General features: G+C 47.7%; 7 protein-coding genes across 7 annotated transcripts; 2 read left to right on the top strand and 5 right to left on the bottom strand.

Moving 5' to 3' along the window:
• Nucleotides 1-24: 24 nt before the first annotated feature.
• AO090120000297 (putative RNA helicase/RNAse III) lies at nucleotides 25-4728 on the bottom strand (the record flags this gene model as incomplete). Its single annotated transcript, XM_023237683.1, has 12 exons — nucleotides 25-219; nucleotides 266-1037; nucleotides 1088-1488; nucleotides 1549-2616; nucleotides 2668-2862; nucleotides 2912-2980; nucleotides 3040-3109; nucleotides 3154-3212; nucleotides 3263-3941; nucleotides 3990-4097; nucleotides 4168-4433; nucleotides 4486-4728. The coding sequence occupies 12 exons, from the start codon at nucleotides 4726-4728 to the stop codon at nucleotides 25-27; spliced, it is 4125 nt and encodes a 1374-aa protein (XP_023092488.1).
• A 988-nt stretch (nucleotides 4729-5716) lies between these two features.
• Nucleotides 5717-6290, top strand: AO090120000296 (IGBP1/TAP42 family protein; the record flags this gene model as incomplete). The annotated part of the gene is made up of 2 exons (XM_001823971.3): nucleotides 5717-5928; nucleotides 5993-6290. 2 exons carry the CDS (start codon nucleotides 5717-5719, stop codon nucleotides 6288-6290), a joined length of 510 nt encoding a protein of 169 aa, XP_001824023.3.
• A 930-nt stretch (nucleotides 6291-7220) lies between these two features.
• On the bottom strand, nucleotides 7221-8313 carry AO090120000294 (porphobilinogen deaminase; the record flags this gene model as incomplete). Its single annotated transcript, XM_001823970.3, has 2 exons — nucleotides 7221-7957; nucleotides 8022-8313. 2 exons carry the CDS (start codon nucleotides 8311-8313, stop codon nucleotides 7221-7223), a joined length of 1029 nt encoding a protein of 342 aa, XP_001824022.1.
• Nucleotides 8314-9072: 759 nt separating this feature from the next.
• AO090120000293 (putative LON domain serine protease) lies at nucleotides 9073-11995 on the top strand (the record flags this gene model as incomplete). Its single annotated transcript, XM_001823969.3, has 3 exons — nucleotides 9073-9544; nucleotides 9613-11854; nucleotides 11908-11995. The coding sequence occupies 3 exons, from the start codon at nucleotides 9073-9075 to the stop codon at nucleotides 11993-11995; spliced, it is 2802 nt and encodes a 933-aa protein (XP_001824021.1).
• Nucleotides 11996-13634: 1639 nt separating this feature from the next.
• Nucleotides 13635-14999, bottom strand: AO090120000291 (protein kinase RIO2; the record flags this gene model as incomplete). Its single annotated transcript, XM_001823968.3, has 3 exons — nucleotides 13635-14647; nucleotides 14716-14860; nucleotides 14937-14999. The coding sequence occupies 3 exons, from the start codon at nucleotides 14997-14999 to the stop codon at nucleotides 13635-13637; spliced, it is 1221 nt and encodes a 406-aa protein (XP_001824020.1).
• Nucleotides 15000-15524: 525 nt separating this feature from the next.
• On the bottom strand, nucleotides 15525-18530 carry AO090120000290 (proteasome regulatory particle base subunit RPN1; the record flags this gene model as incomplete). Its single annotated transcript, XM_001823967.3, has 5 exons — nucleotides 15525-15560; nucleotides 15616-17925; nucleotides 17997-18161; nucleotides 18230-18294; nucleotides 18383-18530. The coding sequence occupies 5 exons, from the start codon at nucleotides 18528-18530 to the stop codon at nucleotides 15525-15527; spliced, it is 2724 nt and encodes a 907-aa protein (XP_001824019.1).
• A 498-nt stretch (nucleotides 18531-19028) lies between these two features.
• On the bottom strand, nucleotides 19029-20880 carry AO090120000289 (uncharacterized protein; the record flags this gene model as incomplete). Its single annotated transcript, XM_001823966.3, has 3 exons — nucleotides 19029-19888; nucleotides 19960-20211; nucleotides 20271-20880. 3 exons carry the CDS (start codon nucleotides 20878-20880, stop codon nucleotides 19029-19031), a joined length of 1722 nt encoding a protein of 573 aa, XP_001824018.1.
• Between the last annotated feature and the right edge of the window lie 21 nt (nucleotides 20881-20901).

Genomic DNA, 20901 nt, shown 5'->3' with positions numbered 1-20901 from the left:
TTTTGCAAGAAAGTCTAGTTTTAATCAGCCATATAGAAACATTAACAACCGTAGGAATAGCCTCACAGTTGGGTGTTTGTTCGCAAAGGTGTCGTATATGGTCATATCATGAAAATATGACTTCACATGACGTTGGAAAAAATCCTCTACCACGCGGAATTGAAAATCCGAGTCAACGAAAGCAGCGCCTAGATAAGCTTCAACCATGTCCGGCAGGCACTGGTGATCAAGATTAGTAGCTGAGTCCTGGGCTGCGCATAAGTACTCCAGGGCACCTTCTTACCTTAGGCGGGTCCTTTGTTACCAACCAATAATCCACTGCACCTTGACTTTCATTCTCTGCCGCTTGTATCTCCTCGGCATAATGAGTAATTTGCGATTGCAGTGGGTTACTGAAGTGTCTAAGATGGGTATGGAGCCCTAGCTTAACAGCTAAGGCGCCGAGGAACTTGTTCGATACCATCGCCATCTGTAAGGTTATAGTCAATAAATGCTTGGTAGACACAAAAAGCCGTACACTTACTTTATGCTCCGTGAGCCATTGGGGGTCCTTGTCCGGATATCGGTAGAATAAGTCATCTACGCAAACCATATCCAACAAAGAGTCGCCTAAAAATTCCAGTCTCTGATAGCATGGTACTTTAGCCCACGTCGAAGGGTACGATGGATGCGTAAAAGCTGAATGCAAAAGGCGAGGATATTTGAAACGATAACCCAGCTTCTCCTCCACCTTACGGCCAAGATCCAGCTCATATCCGTCTGGGCTCTGGGTTTGATACTTCGGCAACATGTAAGATGAAGTATAATCCGCCCAGCATAAGGCCTTATGGTTGGGACTATCAACAACAGCAGTGACTGCTTTGACAGCCATGTCGAATTGATTATGTAGCCCACCTGAGAGCAATGACGCTCCGATCAAGGCTTCGCAAACGTCCGCAACTGTCTTTTCTCTGAGTGCATGTTTGCTCTCCGCCGAAATCTTCTTCCTGTGGTCCCTGCCATGCAACAGGGTTAAGCCATCCGGGTACCACGTATGCCTAAGTTTTCCTGTCAGCTTATGGCTTGGTACTTATAAACGCTTTCATACCTTGAAAAGCCTCGACTGCGGGTATACTGGTAAAGCTCCTTCTTTAGGGCGGTGTTGAAAAGATTCTTGTTGCATATGAGGCACATCCGGTTTACATGGAAATCAAATTCGTCGTCATCCGGGTTCTGCACGAAGAGAGAAATCGATGTTGCCATTTTCAGGAAACAGTCCCCTAAGAATTCTAGACGCTCGTAGTTTTTCCCCATCCCTCTTTGGACATGTATCTGTTGTACTCGATGCTCCTCTGTGTTATCGGAGTCTTTTGTAAAAGCCTCCAGCGCATATTCGGGCTTCACAGATAAATCCAAGGTTTTGCAGCCTTCGAGCGCAATCAAATACGCATCCAGCCTGTTAATTATGGCCGGAAAGGCAAGGCAAGAAGCAGCAATTTCCTCGGGGATCTAAGCAACAAGTCAGCAAGTAATTATTAAGCCATATCCGATAAAATGCGCTCAACTGACAGCGGAGATCCTTAGTGGCTCTATACAGACGAAACATCTAGTTTCGACGTCCTTTTCCGTGTCTGTCATCTTGTCTAGAAGGTTTCTCCGCAGGCGAACCAGCTCGACTTCTAAGACTGGCTGCTGCCAGTTACACCTTGACAAGAACCCTGCCCGTGCATTTTTTGAACCGCTTAAGGTATAACTCATGATGCTTTCCATAAACTTGCGGCGCGGGAGGAAAGATGGAGGCGGATCTGAAGGGTGCAGTGTGTTGTCAATAGCCATGGTGAAGTAACGATACCTTCCGTCCCACGGGTCAAATACGAAACGATTGATCAAAGCTTCTGAAGATGGATGCAGTGTAGAAGGTATCTCCTCGTTTTCATGCACAAGATGTAGCAGCTCCCAGTCCGTAAGGCTTTTTGAGTCGCTGACGTTCTTGGACTTCTTTGTTTCTGCTGGAGCAACCCAGTATGGCAATTTCTCGGGTTCTTCCGCATAGGTTTTGTGAAACACATCGTGGAAAATACGAAATGTGAATGTTGATAAGTATTCCAATTCTTGCGAGGATATATGTAGGGCTTCCTCCACGCTTTCAGTAACGACTATGGTCTCGATATCATCATCTAGGAAGATGGTGAATGATGGAAAATCAGGTAGTCTCTCACGGGTGAGCAAGATTATACTTCTGTGTCGGCGCCTGAGTGGCTCTGATGGTATGAATGATATAACCGTGGCAAATAGCTTTTCTGGAAGGGTACCCTGTTGTTTTCCCCAAAGTGAAGGTTTTGATAGCATGTCGTATTGGTTTGTACGAGAAGAAGTGATGGCAAGCCTCGCATTTCTCATTGCAGGCAAGCGCCTATGATACACTGAGTTAAAATGATCATCGAGCAGTTTGTGTTTCCGGAGCAAGACACATGTATCGAAGGCTGCGGACTGCTTTGCAGCAGATTTCTTCGATGCAGGGACTCCAGTGAGTCCTCGAACAGGCGACTTTTCCGGTAATATGACTTCACAAACAAAACTGTTATTCTGTGGAAGCACCACATATGTAGCCTGAGCTGATGTCTCTTTTTCGTATTGCTAGATAACATAGATATCTTAATTAAAAGCTCTTCGGTGTCAGTACGGGACGACGGTTCTCACCAGAGAGCTCGCATAGCGTGCGAGAATAGCAAGGGCAGAGTGGTAAGTCAGCTTCGCGCCTGTAGCCCTAATTATAAATGTTCGCTTCTCTTCTTCACCTTGGAGGATTGAGTCTATCTCGCTATCAATCCCGTGGAGTATTCGATCCTCTGGAAGTGTTTCACAGAAACTCTGCATAAGTTTCTGATATTGTGTTAGAACTATCAGTCGTACATAAATTTTGTACACTTACTTCGGCCTCCCGAACCTCGACTAGTCGTGCCGCATGATCAGCATTGTACCTTTCAATCATACTTGCATACTGTATGTATGTCAATTAGAAATTTTGGTAATTCGGTAGTGATTATGGTCTTGTCTTACGGTCGAACTTGAATGTCTAGCACGGCCACGACTTTGCACATACTGTATAAGGGTATTGTATAGGTCGAATCTAATCTGTTAGCATAAGCGAACCAACAATGCGGTGTAACATACCTAACCACAAGATTGCAGTCAGGAATATCGAGTCCTTCTTCGGCTACTGAAGTAGCAAACTTCTACTTGTTAGCCCTGTGAACGAGTGCAGAGGACTAGTGCTACTTACCAAGCAGTTAATCTCCCCACTCCTGAATTTCACCAAAGCGAGAAACTGCTGGCGAAACGACACGTTCATTCCTACGATATCACCAGATCGGACACCGATCAGCACACCAGGACGTAAGTATGGAATCTCTAAAGTCGAGAAAAGGTCGAACAACATCTTAGCAGTGTAACGCTTCTGGGTAAAAACGATACACTTTGTCTTCGTTGGATGCTCAAAGTATTTGATAAGCTTTTGGCGTAGGAGTTGTACTTTAGGGCTCAATTCCCCGGGAACGTTGGGGCTATTGAACGAATGATTCTTGACAATGTCACTAGCTTCCTGAATCCTTGAAATTTCCTTGAGAGCGCACTGGGGAATCGGCGATGAGATAGATTGGGCGAGCTTTCTCACATTTCCTTCAAGCTTTGGCAACACATCATCTGCTAGGGCGTACGCCCATGCACGATCTGCGCAACATGGTCCCAGTTCGGAACTAGCCTGTAACGTAAATCTGAATACAGGTTGCAAAGAGCTAATGTCACCAAAGCGGGCTTGCAGGATCTGATACAGCTTGGTTGCAAATGGTGGATCGAGCTTATCGTATTCCCAAGATTCCTCTATCGGACGTCTGACGACTTCTCTTAATAGATTAGGTTTCGATGTTGTGGCAATCTTGCTGTCTAGGAGCACCTCCAGCTTCCTATAAAACGTAAGTTAAGAGCGCTGTTGCATATACTGTAGGACGTACGTAGCTGATTCTATGATATCCCCCTTAGTGTCAATAGGCGACGCTGTCATTCCAAAGATCCTTGGACGCTTTGTTGGGTCTGCTTTGAGATATGATTCTCTTATAATCCTAGAAATAAGAGCATCACCATCAGCCTAGGTTGTCCTTTTCTCTTCTCTCAAGTTTGCCAAATACGTACCGCGCGTAAGGATGGTCTTTCTTTGTGTGATGGGCTTCATCAAAGATGAGTAGGTTGATTTGATCCATTCTAATGTATGAGTTGAGTAGACATTGGTTCAATATCTCTGCGGTACAGACTATCACCATATTGTTCTCAAACTGATGGTCCCAGGTCTGCTTGCTCCAAAGATCAGTACCCATAGCGCCAAAAAATTGTGCGACATTCTGATCCAGGTTATTGCGCAAGACGGCGGCCTGTTGGAAAGCAAGTGTCACGCTATCAACCTACTTGCGTATTAGCACCTTCAAAAGAGCCAAACACTACATGTATACGCACAAGGAAAAAGGAGATGCGAGGTGGTTTTCCGTTGGCGCGATCAATCAACTCATTTTGAATGATGTGCTTTAGCAGAAGCACGGCAATCAAGGTCTTTCCAGATCCTGTAGTACAATTAGGCGAGAAGAAAGGGATGACATCAAGTTGGGCCTGAATGCACGTACCGGTATCGAGAACAGCAATGGTGTTCTGTGACTTTGCCCTTTCAAAGAGTTCTACCTGATACTCTCTCGGGTCAAGCATCCCAGTTCCAGCATCTTGTTTAGCTACCAAGCTTGCTGTAGACAGCTCAGCGTCCGGCAAGTCGAGTGTAGGTCTACCGCTATTGCCGGTAAGTGTATCAGCTCGTTCAGAAAGCCTAAATATAGGTCAACTATGGATGGCAAAGAGCTCTGGGTTGAGGACCGTACAGAGCTTCAAACTTAGCACTCTGGAGTCTTTTGTTTTGAGAGATGAGCCTCTGAGTGGATATTTGTTCGTTGTCTCCTGACTCTTCTGAAGAGCTGTCATTTCCCTCAGTTGGTTCAGTAGTCGAAATAGTTCTTTCCCCGGACAGATTCAAAGATGAGGGAATCCTGAGGCTTTGGCTCCTGACATAGCCAGCTAGGGGCTTTACTTCTAGTGGTGGCATTTTGGATTTGCTTGGATTGCTCAAAACTCTGACAAGTAGTTGAAATGGACATGTGCATTGGATTTTAGTATGGTTTGGTACTTAGTGACTGAAAGGAAAGGTAAAATGAGTGGCATGACCCTGTGAAAGAAAATGTCCCTCGAAGTGAATGATCTCATTATACCTTGAAGTAGCCTGAGAAGGGATAAGTACTAATACTAGATAGATGTATGGGTGCTATAATGTTACACTGCCTTGCAGTCCAGTAAACAACATCCATTAACATAAAATATGTGTTTGTAATGTTTCATTAAAGCCTAGTTAGGATAAAATAACTAGTAAGCATTTCTTTGTTAGTTATAACCATCTCAAAGATGATAAGTAGGGTTGTAAGGTAGATAGAACTCTACAATAGATTGTTGAACTGACTCTATGCTTTGGGGAAGTATGCCTATACTTCGTCAACATTAAGTGTATTTAAATTGGTGGGGCCTGAGGTTCCGATGGCGCGGAGCGGACCCATAATTGACCTTAAATTATTCCTATAATTTTACCCCTCTCCGCGGAGCTCTGTTTCATGCAGCTTTGATCTTTACAAATATACTACCTTAAACCACTACAATGGAACAACCCCAGAGTCTTCGCGCTCTTTTTGCTGCTGCAAAATCAGAGAAGTCAGCATTGGAAAGCCGCTTCGACACTAACACAGAGCAATACCGCAACGATGTCAATGCCACAATAGCCAAGCTCGAGGAATGCGCACGGCTTGTTGCGGTCCTATCGTTATTCAGCTCGAACGAACCGCTGGAAGATATCGCAACTGGGGATTTACCGTAATTCTACCACCTTATTGTTTCTATATCCCGGCCTAGACTGATTTGTTCCGGTTCGCACTAGGTATCTCACGGTGTCATACCATCTTGCGGAGCTTCTACAGAGATCGTACACCTCAGACCGCGTGTCTAGCCTTCGACGTGCACTTGAACAATACGAAAGATACCTCACGCGCTTGGATGATTACGAGTTACTCAATGATAAGGATAAGAAGCTCTATGAACGGTATACTGCGAACCCAGCGTCCTTTTCGCTGACGCCTGTCAACGACGCCGCCGCCCGGAGAGAAGTGAAGATAAATAGGTTTAGAGAGGAAAAGGAGCTCAAACAAAGACTTCAGGTTAAATATACTCTATTTTGAGGAATTGTCATTTTTGCTGACGTACCTGAAGTACCTCTCCGATAATCAAAGCCAGCTCCAGACCGACGACGAAGATGTTCGACAGCTCTATATTGCAGAGATCAAACTGTATACTCACCAGACGTTTCAATCCTTGGACCTTCTTTCACAAGAGCTGTCTATGCTATCGGCCATTCGCAACTCGGCACCAGCCCATGATCAAATCCAACCCGAAGACACTAGGCGCCGGAAGGACGCTCAACAGCCGGAATACTCTGGACGACTAGATCCTCCCCTTTCCCAGCTTCTGCAAGGAGGCAAATTTGGACCGATATTGAGTAAGGACGGGAAACCAATGCAGCCATTTACACTACTTGATCGGCGCACACAGCTCCAGCAAGGTGTCTTCCGATCCGGTCACAATTTGCCTACTATGACCATCGACGAATATCTCGAAGAAGAGAAGAGAAGAGGCGGCATTATTGAAGGTGGAGAGAAGTCTGGTATACAAGAGAAAGTTGATGAGGATGATATGGATAGGGCTGATGAAGAAACTATGAAAGCTAGAGCCTGGGATGAATTTACAGAAGCCAACCCACGAGGCTCTGGAAATACCTTGAATAGAGGTTAATACTGATTGGGTCCTCTGGCACATGCTTAATTCGCTCTCATATCATAATTTTGGGGCCCCAATTACTCTACCTTGCTGCTGTTAAAGGCTTTTTCTATCTATATTCTTGGGATTTTTTCGCTGTCTGCCATTATCACTTCTACACTTTAGAAAGGATAGTGAATTTGTAGGAGGGCGACAGGGTTCCACGTAGTGTTACTTTGCAATAGCACGTCTGAGATTTCCTCAGATATGTACAGTTGTCCGTCTAGATACAATTTCTGAACCACGGAGAAGGCCAGCCCCCCGCCACAGGACATCTATCTATACATTATTATGATTTAAGCAGCTTGCTTACTCCGCTGGATATCCTCGAGGATCTTTTCTGCTCCCTTGGTTACTAATTCCTTGGCAACAGTCACGCCAAAGTCCTCAGCGGCTTGAACGGAGTCGACACTTCCATCGATTTCGACCTCAGCGCTTTCCTTACCATCCACGCTGACCACGATGGACCTCATTCGGAGCTTCTTCGAACCATCAGATGATTTAATCCATTCGGTTTCAACTCCAAGTGGTGCACTGCAGCCGCCTTCAAGAGTTCGTAGCAGGCTCCGCTCCGCGGTGCTGGCAAATGTCGTCTCATTATGACCGATATTGTTCAGCATATCACGCATCACCTGATCATCCTTTCGGATTTCGATGCCCAACGCACCCTGGCCAACTGCATAAAGCATCCCACCGTTTTTCGAGTCCAGGTACTGCGAGATGCGATCATCGAGACCTAGTCTCAGTAAGCCGGCAGCTGCCAGGATAATGCAAGTATAAGGTGAATCTTCCGCGTCTAGTTTAGCGAGTCGTGTGCCGATATTCCCACGCACATCAATAACCTTTAGGTGAGGGTATTTCAAGGCTAATTGAGCAGTACGGCGGATGGAGGAGGTGCCAACGACAGATCCTGCAGGCAAATCGGATAAAGACATGTTCGGTAGCCCTTGCTTGATGACCAGTACATCCCTGGAATCTTCACGCTCCATCATAGGGCCCAGCGTACACGCGGGGGGTAGGGTAGTGGGTACATCTGAGGACAGTCACTTTATCAGCGTCCACTGCAGTATTACCGCTACCATACGCAGATATCAAACCTTTCAAAGAGTGCACAATGAAGTCCACATTGCCGGCCATCAAGTGTTCCTCTAACTCCTCCGTCCATAGGTTCTTTGTCGTAAATTCTCGAAAAGCAATGGTTGTGTTCAAATCGCCAGCAGTTTCCTGCGAGTGTATTTTGAATTCATAGTTAGGGTAAACCTTTTTAAGCGCCGAGACTACAAGGTCAGTTTGCGAAAGGGCAAGTTTAGACTTGCGCGTCCCAACGGTGAATGTTTTCCGCGATGAGGGGTTGGCGGCGCCGGAGGCGGGGTTCGACATAGAGGCCATAGCGACACTTGGGGAGTGAGAGTATTGTACTACTAGTAGGTCCTCTCAGGAGTAATCAGCGAAACTGCTTGTAATGGCAATCCCTCCCAGCAGAATCGGTTAAATGACAGAGCAATATACAATGGGTGGAGTTGTGGTTGTAATCAAGCTTGAGGCTGCAGGAAAACTAAGGTTGGAGCCAGAAATGAAAGGGCGAAAGCGGTAGACGGAGTACTGTATTGTCTGTATTGTAATCGGTAATCCGAATAAAGTCCGATGGATCTGTAAGGAGATCACGAGATCATCGGAAAACGGACAAAGATAAGAAGACGGAAGATACAACACAAACGAGCTGGAGGTGAAAGACTTGACAGGGCCGCTGCCTGTGAATTATCGGAGCTCTTCTATCTCTTTATCTGGGGAAGATTTACTTATCGCTGAGACGCAGGCATTCGTATTCCTTCAGGCATTTTTCCCCGGATTGTGACAGACGGATTTGTAGCCACACGAACCTCGGCATCGGAAGACGGCTTATCACTGGCGATCATCTCCCCAGAGTCACGGACTTCATCGACGGGGTTCTGGAACCGTCGCCTCCACTACCTTATAACCGACAACCTTCTTGTACTTCCCTAGGAGACCGCTCCTTTCGTCTCCCATCCTTTACCACTACAATACTCTGTAACTCGTACAATAAAGTTGGCTCGGTTCTTTTTTATTTTGCTATTCTTCCTTCTCTTCCCAGACGTGTAAGGTGTCTTTCCGATCGGACAGATCGCGATGGGCTCCAACAACGGAAGAACTACCAAGCTTGCTCTCGTACCGCTCCCCAAAGGCTCTGTTCTCCTCCCCGGAGCCACCCTACGGATTCCTGTCGCTAATCGACCTGATCTTTCCAATCTTCTTTCGTCACTGGTTGACCGATCATCGGTCGTGAAGCGAGAGGGGAACGTGATCACGTTCGGTTGCGTTCCCCTTAACTCGCCGTTCTTAAGCAAGGATGGTCAAAAGTTGATTGACAATGGAGCCTTGGATGAAGATAGGAGAGAAGAGTACGATGCCATTGATGCAGGCCAGGCAAGGAAAGACGATCTCTTCCGTTATGGCACAATCGGCAAAGTTGTTGGCGTCCAACGCCGTGCCTACTCAGAAGCGTCCCTTGTGGTTCAAGGAATTCAGCGATTCACAGTCAAACGCATTCTAAAGGAAAGACCATATTTTGAAGCAGAAGCCATCTTACATGATGAGAAAGGTTAGTCTAAGAACCGTCCTTGACCTGTGGTGCCACCGAAGCTGATGGGTTCCTTGCCTTTTGGACAGACTACGTGTCTAATAATTCAGAAACTGTCGAGCTATTCCAGCAGTTGAGGCGACTCTCCAGGGAGCTACTGACCCTACTACGACTTTCATCACTGTTGCCTTCTTCTTCAACACGCTTATCGCCACTCATTGCACGTAAATTCGAGCTGTTTATATCTAAAACTGATTTAACACAGGCCGGAAGGTTGGCCGATTTTATGGCAGATATCGCTGAATCTGGAATCGAAGACAAGCTTCGGGTCTTAGCTGCGCTGGATCATAAAGCCAGACTCGAAAAAGTGGTTGAAATGCTTCACAGACAAGTTCAAAGTATCAAGAGCAATGTTAAGGTCACCACCATCACCACAAATAGCTTCCCTCCGTCTGGATTTGACATCAATCAGATCGATCCTCGTGACCGTGAGCTCCTTGCGAGGCGGGCCATGGCTGGTCTCACCGGTCTGACACCCCCAGGCGTCGCAGGTGGAAGGAACAATGACGGCGATGACAAGGAGGCAAACGAGGTTGATGAACTCCAACAAAAGCTACAAGAGGCCCAGCTTAGTCCCGAGGCTAGAAAGGTTGCCGATAAGGAGTTGCGTCGCCTTCGGAAGATGAACCCGGCCAATGCCGAATACGGTGTTTGCCGGACGTATCTCGAGAACATCTTGGAAATCCCATGGACCAAGGTCACCGAAGACCAACTAGGTCCCGACACTTTGAAAAGGGCCAGGCAGCAACTTGATGACGACCACTACGGCCTCGAAAAGATCAAGAAGCGGCTTCTTGAGTACTTGGCCGTCCTCAGACTGAAGCAGTCCACCAACCAGAACGTCGAACAGCAAATTGCCGCCCTCTCTAAGGACCTTGATTCTTCTTCCGATGCAGGCGATATTGAGAAAGATCTTCCAGGCCTGTCTGAGGCAGATCGTGTTGCTGTCGAATCTAAACTTCATCTTCTGAAGTCGAAGCGCATGACTGACAAGTCTCCGATTCTGCTGCTTGCTGGACCTCCTGGCACTGGTAAGACCAGTCTAGCGAGGTCTGTGGCCACTTCTCTTGGACGTAAATTTCACCGCATTTCTCTCGGCGGCGTTAGAGACGAGGCAGAGATTAGGGGCCACCGAAGGACATATGTCGCTGCAATGCCAGGCCTGATCGTCAATGGTCTCAAGAAAGTTGGCGTCGCGAACCCGGTCTTCTTGCTCGACGAGATTGATAAGGTCGGCGGCGCCAATTTCCAGGGTGATCCTTCTGCGGCTATGCTCGAGGTTTTGGACCCTGAACAGAACCATACATTTACAGACCACTACATCAATATTCCAATTGACTTGAGCAAGGTTCTTTTCATTGCTACTGCTAACTCGCTGGATACTATTCCTCCGCCTTTGCTTGATCGTATGGAGACGATCTCATTGTCTGGTTACACGACCGTCGAGAAACGGCATATTGCAAAGAGGCATCTGATTCCAAAACAGATTGAAGTTAATGGGCTCTCAGAGGGTCAGGTCATTCTTTCCGATGAGGTTATTGACAAGACAATTACTTCATACACCCGGGAATCTGGTGTCCGTAACCTAGAGCGCGAGCTTGGCTCAATCTGCCGTCATAAAGCAGTCCAGTATGCCGATGCGGGAGATGCAGGCCATCCAGAAACTTACAATCCCGTTGTTACAATGGATGACCTGGAGGAGATACTTGGTATCGAACGATTCGAGGAAGAGATCACTGAGAAGCATGGTCGTCCGGGAGTTGTTACCGGTCTTGTCGCTTACTCTACTGGAGGACAGGGCAGCATCCTGTTCATCGAAGTTGCAGATATGCCAGGAAATGGCCGCGTGCAACTTACTGGAAAACTCGGTGACGTCTTGAAAGAGAGTGTTGAGGTTGCCCTAACATGGGTCAAAGCTCATTCTTACGAGCTGGGACTGACCCCGGATCTCAGCGAAGATATTATGAAGAGTCGGAGTTTGCATGTTCATTGTCCTTCTGGAGCCATTCCCAAGGACGGCCCCTCCGCTGGACTTGCGCATACTATTGGACTGATCTCACTATTCTCAAACAAGGCTGTACCCCCCAAGCTTGCGATGACTGGAGAGGTATCTCTCCGTGGAAGAGTGATGCCTGTTGGTGGTATCAAGGAGAAGCTCATTGGGGCACTCCGTGCTGGTGTAAAGACCGTTCTCTTGCCGTACCAGAACCGCAAGGACGTCAAGGACGTTCCTCAAGAGGTCAGTGATGGTCTCGAGATCATCTATGTCAGGTAAGGTTCATCTATACTACATTCTTCTTGCTGTGTACTGACCATTGTTCCAGCCATATCTGGGAAGCCATCCGACAAGTGTGGCCGGATGCACACTGGCCTGGTCAGCATCACGAGAACTTTGTCGAGAGCCGACTTTAGTTCTTAACTGAGGTTATCGACCTATACTTTCCTTGTTTGCATTCTGCGTTCAGTCTCTTTTAGCGTAACTCTACTCATGTGACGTTTGCATAGCGTGTTGTCTCGTTTATATAACCTGGTGTCTGCTATATATAGCATAACCTGTCGTGTGCACCCTGTCAATAATCTTTCTGTTTCTGCAGCTGCGGTTCTTTTCCTCAGTATACTCTTCCCTTTTTCTCTCCCCTCTTTCATTACTACAGTAGAACATACTATAACAGTTACTTTGAATATATTGAGACAGCATATGATACAGAGTATTGCAATAGTCACCACATGATATAAAAAGAAAAGGTCCCCCAAACACGGACCAGATCACCAAAGCGTGAAGAGTAAAGCCGCTTTTCTATACCCGGCCTTCCAGGCCTAACAAGAAAAAACACAAGGAAGAAAGAAACGATCACGAAACGGAAATCACTCATGAGCTAGTTGAGCTCTTGCCGAGACCCGTCCGATCATAGCTAAGCCCCAAAGCCTGCCAAGTAGGTCTCCAGGGTTTCGAGCCGTCCAGCAGCTTCTTCGCTTCCTCGGCGTAAGCATCACGCTCATCCGTGTTCGCCTTCATACCCGCGTCCGGTCGTTGTTTATCTTGGATATCGTTCTGGTATTTAGCCGCCTTGTGGAACTGGTCGTACTCCCATCTGTAATTGAGACAACCCTCCTCGTTAGCCCACATCACTCACCCAATACGTAAACAAACTTAAGAAAAAAACATAAAGAAAAGAGGGGAGCAAGAAAAAAAAAAGACATACGGAGTCATATCAGCCGGCGCCTCAGGCCAAACAAACGGAGTCTTCATCTCGACCGTCATCTTCTTCTTCGACATAGGTCTCCTCAACTTCCCGTACCCAAATTTACCCAAAGGACGAAGCCGAGTAACCTTCTGCTGCTCGACATAACTCCTCACGGAGAGCACATCAACCCCATACAGACGTTTCAGGTAGTCGCGCATATCCAATTTGTTGAAGTTCAGCGGGACGTAGAAGGAAGCGTATCGCGGGGGAAGAAACGGTGTGCGGATGAGAGCGATTGTGAAGTCGGGACTGGGTACACTCAGGATTAGAAACGTATTGCTTCTCATTGCGGACTCGCTCTCTTCGGGTTGAAGCGGTATCTGCGTGTGTGCTTGCTGCAAACTTACAGGAAGACCTGTTTCCGCATAGACAGCGGCGCCGACGGGGGCACCCAGTCGGCGGGCTTCTTGGGGAACTTGGAGAATCTGCGGACCATTTTTGCCGTTTGTTTGTGTGCCCAATGGGTGGTATTGGGTGGGTTAATGCTGTTGGGGCTTTGGGTCGGTTTTGGTCGAGGAGAACTTGATATCGTTCGGGCTTCAGGCTCGGCGGAACTTTCGCAAAGTTGCGCGTGTGGCCGCGTCGCTTGCCGTAGTTATTCTGGCCAACAGAATTAAAGGCAGATTTACTGTAGCAAAGGGACAAAAATAAAATAATAAATATAAAAAATAAAAGAAAAAGGTGAAAAGATATCTAGATCTATGGGATTACGAACTTAAATACTGCCGAAGCACACACTCGAGCAATTTAGTCTTAAAACGCTCATAATGGTCATTACTATCATCTAAATATACTCATTAAACTGTCTAGGAAACGTGCAATTCGCCCAGTTTTCGAGAACTCTCGTCGACCGCATCAGACTCAGACTCCTTTAACTTTTCGGCACCGCTCTCTTCATCCGCGTTCACATCGTCCTCAGCTTCTTCCTCAGGCCCCGAATGATCATCCTCGTCATCGCTTCCTCGCTCTTCTTCTTCATTGGCGCCGACCTCCTTCATGTACGCTTCCAATTCACGAGCCATCTTCCTTGAGAAGCCTGATGCTTCAACTTCAACGTCCAGCCGCTTTCCAGGGTTCTCAAGAAGCTGTTTCTTAGCGTCAGCGAAGAACGGGCCTGGCTCATCGCTCACGTAGCGGAACTTCCGCTGGAAGTAACGCTTGATGCAGTTCACATCACGGTCGAAGTACATTTCTGCATTCGCATGATCGATCGATACCATCTGCGGGAAATCAATGATGACCGGGACCAGCCGGATGTTCTCGTCGTTCTCTGCGTCTGCCCGGGCTTTGCCTTTCGCATCGGGGTCCTCTTCTTCTTTGATGAGGATATTAAATTCGTTAAAGTCACCATGGATCAACCCATACCGAGCTAATCTCATGATCGTATCCATGAGCTCTGAGTACAAGAGGGCCGGGTTCGGGACTGTCGAAATCTGGCGTAGTGGGAAGGCGTCAATGAGACTCATGACAATTGTGTGTCTGTTCTGCGCGATAGGCTCTGGTACGGAGAATCCGTTCTCTCCAAGTGCCTTCATGAATGCATACTCCTTCATCGCCGCCAAACGCGACATATACATCCACGAGCCAGTTTGCCGGTGTCGTAGGTAGTCTCGGTTAGTTTTGACCGTTCGGAAAGAAATGCGACCGAGACGATGGATCTTGAGGATGCGCTGTGTTCCCTGGTGGTTCGCGACCACGATAATGTCTGATTCCTTTCCGACGCCGATTTGGTTTCCGACGGAGTAGATGCATTTTTGCTTTTGGTGAGCGTTGAGTGCTAGATAATCGAGACCACCGTAGGTGAGACGATATCCGTCATCTATAAAAACAGTGGCAATTAGCATGTAGTCCAGAGGCACGGCGAAAGAAAGAGCGCGACCGACGTACATTTGGCATTCTTCACCTTCGCAATAAGATTGGTTTTAGCCAAATTCGAAATAGCTCGGTTTACACCACTACTACCTCGGAGACCTGAGATATTTGCGATCAATGGGGTCGGAACAACTTCATGGTTTCTACTTCCTGTCTCAACCTAGAAAATCTTTTGTTAGCTGTCAGACAACAAGCTACCAAAACGGCAAGAAATCGCGGGGTGATGAGGGGCATACCGCAGAGAGAACACGGAAATCCTCAGAAGTGAGGTAACGAATCGCCTTCGCATCGAGCTTCATGATTGTCTATAGTCACCGAAGCCTAGGGCATTAGAACCAGTGACCTTCTAGAACCGCAGACTGCATACTGAGAGATGCCGCGGACATGATGGAGAAAAAGTGACATCCCCCCCTTGCCCTATGCCCTACTTTCCTTTCCGGGAGTATCCTTCACCTCATCTGGGGACCTCGAGGGCTTTGAGCTACAATTTGCCCATCCAGATTCTGGGAAGAGTAGGTGTAATGGCTATATCCACTGTCAATCTAGTTTTATCCTAGTTATATTTGTTTTGTACGCAGGGCCTACGATCAGGTTCAGTGCAAAAGTTGGGTTATGGGTTATACTCAGTATAAGCTCGACGACCCGTCCTCTACCTCCACCAAAATCTAACCAGATACAAAACCATGGCTTAATCATGGAAAACAATGCATGTCATTTTCCGACTCGTGCTGAATACATTAGACCAAATCATATCTGAGCGCCGGCTGTGTCTTCCTGCGCTCAAGTAAACCCGCATAACTTATAGAAAAACAGTATATCACTTCTTAAGCAGTGCTCTGCTCCCCTTCCCAGTTGGGGTTCTGTAACGAAGACTGTTAGTTACTTTGGTTTCCAAGCAGGAGTAGGAGAACTTACTTTGCGCAAAATGACCAACCCCTCGAGGGTGCTGCTGAGAGGGATATACTGCTCATCTTCAAGCTCTGCTCTTTCACCGTATGCGAGAAGAACTGGGGTGCTCTGTGTTTGCCAGCCAGTGATGGTCTTAGGACGTCCAGCCTGTCCAACAACATCCACGGCCTGTCCCACTCGCACATTCACGGTGAGGGGTTGTAGGTCCTCGTCGAGTGTAACAAGGAAGCGAGGATACATGGCGGTGATAAGGAAATAGAGGAGGTAGTGATGTTCTGCAAGAATGAATTGTTTGGCGTCGATCATAGACACGAGGACTGTGAGTAGACCGGCAGCCGAGACACGAGAGAGGACCTGGCGATCTGTGTGGAAAGGATTCAATGTCATGGTGCCCTTGCCCATATGCAGGAGACCTTGGGCAATGCGGACCATGAACAGAGAGTTCTGGTCACGGTGGTAGTAGCTGGCCAATTGTCTGAGTAGCTGTGCCAAACGAGCATTATTGGTACCAGCACCGCAAAGACCCATGGCGAAAATTGCATTGATGGCAACATCGTTGTCGTTGTCGTGGCTGTACCGCGACAAGGTGTCATACACCTTCATCTGTGGGTTGCTAGGGGTAATCAAACCCATAGCAAGGGGAACGGCCTTCCGGATGTTGCTCGCGCCGTAATGCATCAAATGGCCGAACTGTCTAAGAATCATATCTTGACCGACTTCCTCACCCATAGCAATTAGTGATAGACCCAGCACAGCGTATGACTGAACAAGCTCGTCGCCCTTGTTTTCATCGCTCTCTTCAATAATGTCATTGCAGATGTGAAGGAGTTCCTGCAACTTGAGGACTGTACCCGTTCCAGCCCACGCGCAAACGGAGGCAAGTACAGATGTGGGCTTAGCCATAGGGTGGTCCACAGCTTTGAGAATATCAAGAATGACATCAACCTCTTCTTGACGGCCGAAGTAAAGCAGCGCCAGACCAAGAGCCATGAAACGCGTCCACTTGTTCTTGAGCTGCTTTTGACGGTCCTCATCCATCAGAGTCGTGGCAATTGCCTCGCTAACTTGATGGTTGGAGGAACCGACGAAAATCAAACCCAAGGAGACGGCCGCCATCGCAGATAGTTGCATATCAAGCGACACATCCTCGACAATTGGGAGCAGAACATCGAGGAGTTCCTCCTTATTAGATCCAGCATAAGCCAAACCAAGACCCATGATAGATGCGACTCTCATCGGCACGTTCTTGGCTTCCAGGTTATCGGGATCGCTCAGGAGCGCCAGAGCAGGATCGGAATCCAAACGGACACCCGAGTTTAGGATACCAATAGACAGTAGCGCACCGGCCTTAATCTGATCTTCCGTAGCATACGTGAACTTATCGATCTTATCAAGGCCAACATCGACGTCCCTGTGCAGTAGCATACCCATTGAAGCCGTTGTCGACAACATGCCATCGTCCTTCGTCTTCCAAACCCATGGGCCTTTATCCCCCTCAACTAGCATCATCTTGTCATTTCCAAATCCAGCGTTGGCGAATGAGTTGACAAAGGCGCTGGCGAGATTGTGGCGCGCAGAGTCGACGTTTGTCAAACCAGCCCCGCGGCTGCTTTCCAAGTGCGTTTTGTAAATATCTTCTGGCATCTTGGGGTCGAGAATGTTCAGCTCCTTTCCGAGAGACTTGAAGTGACTGGGGATTAAGGTATTGTTGAGGCAATCCATGAAAGACTGATCTTCCTCCTCATCAGGCATGTCCAGCCATATTTGTTGCCTAGCAACAAGGAAAGCCATCTGTTTCTTCAGTGACCTATCCGAAGTGGCATTGATATCGCTCTTAATAAGCTCGGTGTCGTTCAAACGGATCGCAAGAACAACTGCCTTGGTGAATTCCTTGTAGCGGACATAGATTTCGTGGGCCGTTCGGAGGAACTGCTGATCTTCGGGATATGTGAGGAGATTGACCATGGAAACCATATATAGACAGACTCTTGAGTATGTGTTCTCGTCCAAGAAGCGCGGGATCTCTTCGATGATTTCGAGCTCACTCAGAAGATCAACGGCATCAGCTTCGGCATTATGGCTCAAGAAGTACGGGACAAGAGACAGCGAAAGATCGATCAAATCCTGTACACCCTTCTCAGCGTTTAACCTGTTCTGGTATTCTTGGCCGATTTCCAAGGCCAGATGTCTAATGTATTCGTGGCCCCAGGAACCAAGGTCCTCTGACTTGGTCAACAGCCGGTACTTCAGTGTCTCCAGTTTCTCCTCGTCTCCGTAAGTCATTCCGAGAACTGAAAGCATATCGGCCAAGGAGTCCTAGTTTATATCAATGTATGATTAGTCCCCATAAATCCCCTCACGGACCATACCAAGAAAGAAAAGCCAACCTTAACTGAGCCAGCGGACCAGTTCTCATAGAGCTCCGTAAGCTCATCGTAGTGTGGTCTGAGGAACTTAAGAGGCTTTGGAACAGCTGTCATCGAAGAGGTTGAGGTCTTAATAAAGTTCTTAATGGCATCTAAGGCGGGACCGTAAAGGGAGGTATCGGGTTCCTAAATGCAAAGCGGGCAGGTTAACGTCATCGTTCAGCGTATCGAAAGCCTGGGTTGAAGAACCATACCTTTAATCTCTCTACGAGCATCTCCAGCTCATTTTTCAGTTGCTGATCCTCCTCGTTTAGCTCTTCTAGAGGATTCGCCCTGTTAACATCCGCATAGGGCCGGAGGATTGTCCAGTGCACACGAGCGGCTTTTGACTCAGGACCACAACATACCTTCCTTGGGCTCTTCATCCTTCTTCTTTCCATCCGCTTGTGGCTTTTCATCGGTCGGGGACTTCTTCGCCCCGGGCAGGTCCTTCACATCGTCGACCTTGCCTTTGCCCTTGTCGGCGGGAGCTGACCGCTCGCCTTCTTTCGCCATTCTGACGGGTAACTGGCGTCAAAGTATATCTATGTGCTATCGAGAAATTTGGAGCTTATGAATCAAAAGACAGGAGGTGTCAAGTGTGATAAAACCAAATAATTATAGTAGAACAAGCCTCTGCACGACGAGCGATGGGGCAGAGACGGGAGGGTGAGCTTGTTGATGGAAGCAGAGAGAGAGCTGTCGCTCATCGCCATTGCGTTGCGCTCCCGGTGGAGCTACCGCCTGATTATGTAAGACCAAGCCCGCCAAGAAATTACATACATACTGAGTACATTTGTTACCATGCTTAGAAGGCGGTATAGATAAATTATAGATGATGAGGTACGATGTAGGAATAATATTGACAATAAGGCCATCGTTGTGACTAATATTGCGAGAATCCTTGTGGGAATCCTGTTAAGAAAGAAACATAGAGCATAAATGAACTTGCTGCGTTTCGAACCGTCGACTGAAAGTAAAATGTACAAGGGTACTTGGGAGACGGTTCCGCGTTCAGTTGGATTGGTCCTTAACGTTGTCAGGCTTGGTGGACTTGGCCCAGTTTTCGTCGGAATATTCTTCTGGGGGTTGAAATAAGTCACTATGTACAGTTGCTAGAGTCTGAGTGCCCCTCGCAGCTGGGTAGAGTAAATAGTAGTCTTTTGCACGCATGAACTCCAGTAAGTACTCCATAACAGCTGGATATCTCTCTGAAATGACTTTCTCATGAGGCGAAGTCACTTCTTTGGCAAGCCGTTCAGAAAGAAAAGACTGGAATTCGACCCATTTGTCTCCGAAATACAACGCCGCGTTGCTGTTCGGAACCTGTCCCAAGGAGACAAGCATAGCCTCTCTTTCATCTAAGCCCGGGAAGCGATTTGTATCAAGAGTGGGAAAGTTGACTGATTCATCGCTAGTAGGAAGCGAGGACGAAAGCTCTAGTGATATTCCGAGTAAGTCAGATGCCACCTGTCCCGCGTTTGTCGAGTATTTGTATTTCAACACAGTATGCTTTAGGTAGTGGTAAAAAGAGGCCGATAACTCTGCTTGCGGAGAAAGCATAAGCACATGGGTCATGTTTGGATCCTGTGGATAGAAAGCCTCCGCAGTTCTCAAAGAAGCTTCGGCCGCATCCAAGACGCCATGTCGCACACGTCGGCGGAGAGTGACCTTGTTCGAGGTGTTAGAGGGCCATTTCATCGTCTTCAGAAACTGGAGAAGTTGCGGATCCACATCATGCGGCAATTCAATAGTCAGGCCGGGCGCTGATCCAAGGTAATCCGCGTCTTTCAGGGATCGAATTAGTCTGATAAAAGACCCCGAGGATTCGGTAGGAGCTTGAATCAAAATCTCGATGCGCATATCATTCCACGCTGTAGATTGATTATGTGTTAGTTCCCACATAACATACATCGAAACGGTGGGATTCGATATATATAAATACCTTGAAGGGAATGACTGTCCAAGGAAGATATCCACATAATATCCCTAGTAGCGGTGGGAAGCACGATATGGGCGGTCCCGAGCTCTCGGGCCTTCTTCTCAATGCCTTGTAAGAAAAACACTTCTTCCGAAGACTCGCCTTGAGTGATCACCGCTTGGGGAGATAGATAGGCTTGCACGTAGGTTAACCCGGAGGCAACAGCCCTCTCCATGCGAGCATCTGTTGACCACTGCGCGTAATCTACACGACCATCTACAAACTAAGTCTCAGCACACTGTTTCACAGACTGCGAGAGGAATATTGAAACTTACCATGCCAATAGATAGGACAGTCACTGTCATCGATTCCATTCACGTGCTGGATTCCTTCGATCGAGACGTCATCCCTCCCCATAAGCACAAGATGAACTTCATTGGCTCTTTGATTAGCCATCTTACAAGCGAGAGGAAGAAGGTCGGAGATGCTCTTCAAACTCGCACCAGCGAAGACAACTGCACGACTTGCAGGCAATCCATGGGCAAATTTGCGAAATCTATACAAAGTTTTACCAAGTGAGTGGAAATGAACACTTCCTTCATAGTAAAAGCTCCCTTCAGGCGCAAAATCATCCCTTGGGGGAGGGCCTCGTTGAGGGATGGCGGGCGATGGTGCGGGAGGGGACCATGGCATTCCAGCCCTCTGTCGCGGTTCTGCAAATGTAGGGTTAAACCGCTCCGGGGCAGGCGAAAGATCAGTGGGCATATTTCTGAAGAAGAGATATAACATATAGAATGCGGCAGCTCCTAATATGATCCGCCGCAATCGTGGTAGCTTCCATCGTTTTGACGAGCGCCAGAAATGCGAAGGCTTCTGTGGTCGATGGTCATCGTCCTTCTTCCCCAACTCTTCATCAGCCAGAAACGGCCTCTTGGTAGTTAGCATAGTTTGCGCATGTATATGATA

This window comes from Aspergillus oryzae, chromosome 5 (assembly GCF_000184455.2).
Source record: "Aspergillus oryzae RIB40 DNA, chromosome 5".
NCBI lineage: Eukaryota > Fungi > Ascomycota > Eurotiomycetes > Eurotiales > Aspergillaceae > Aspergillus > Aspergillus oryzae.
The sequence above is the reverse complement of the archived record's forward strand: the minus strand, read 5'-3'. Positions and strand labels throughout refer to the sequence as shown.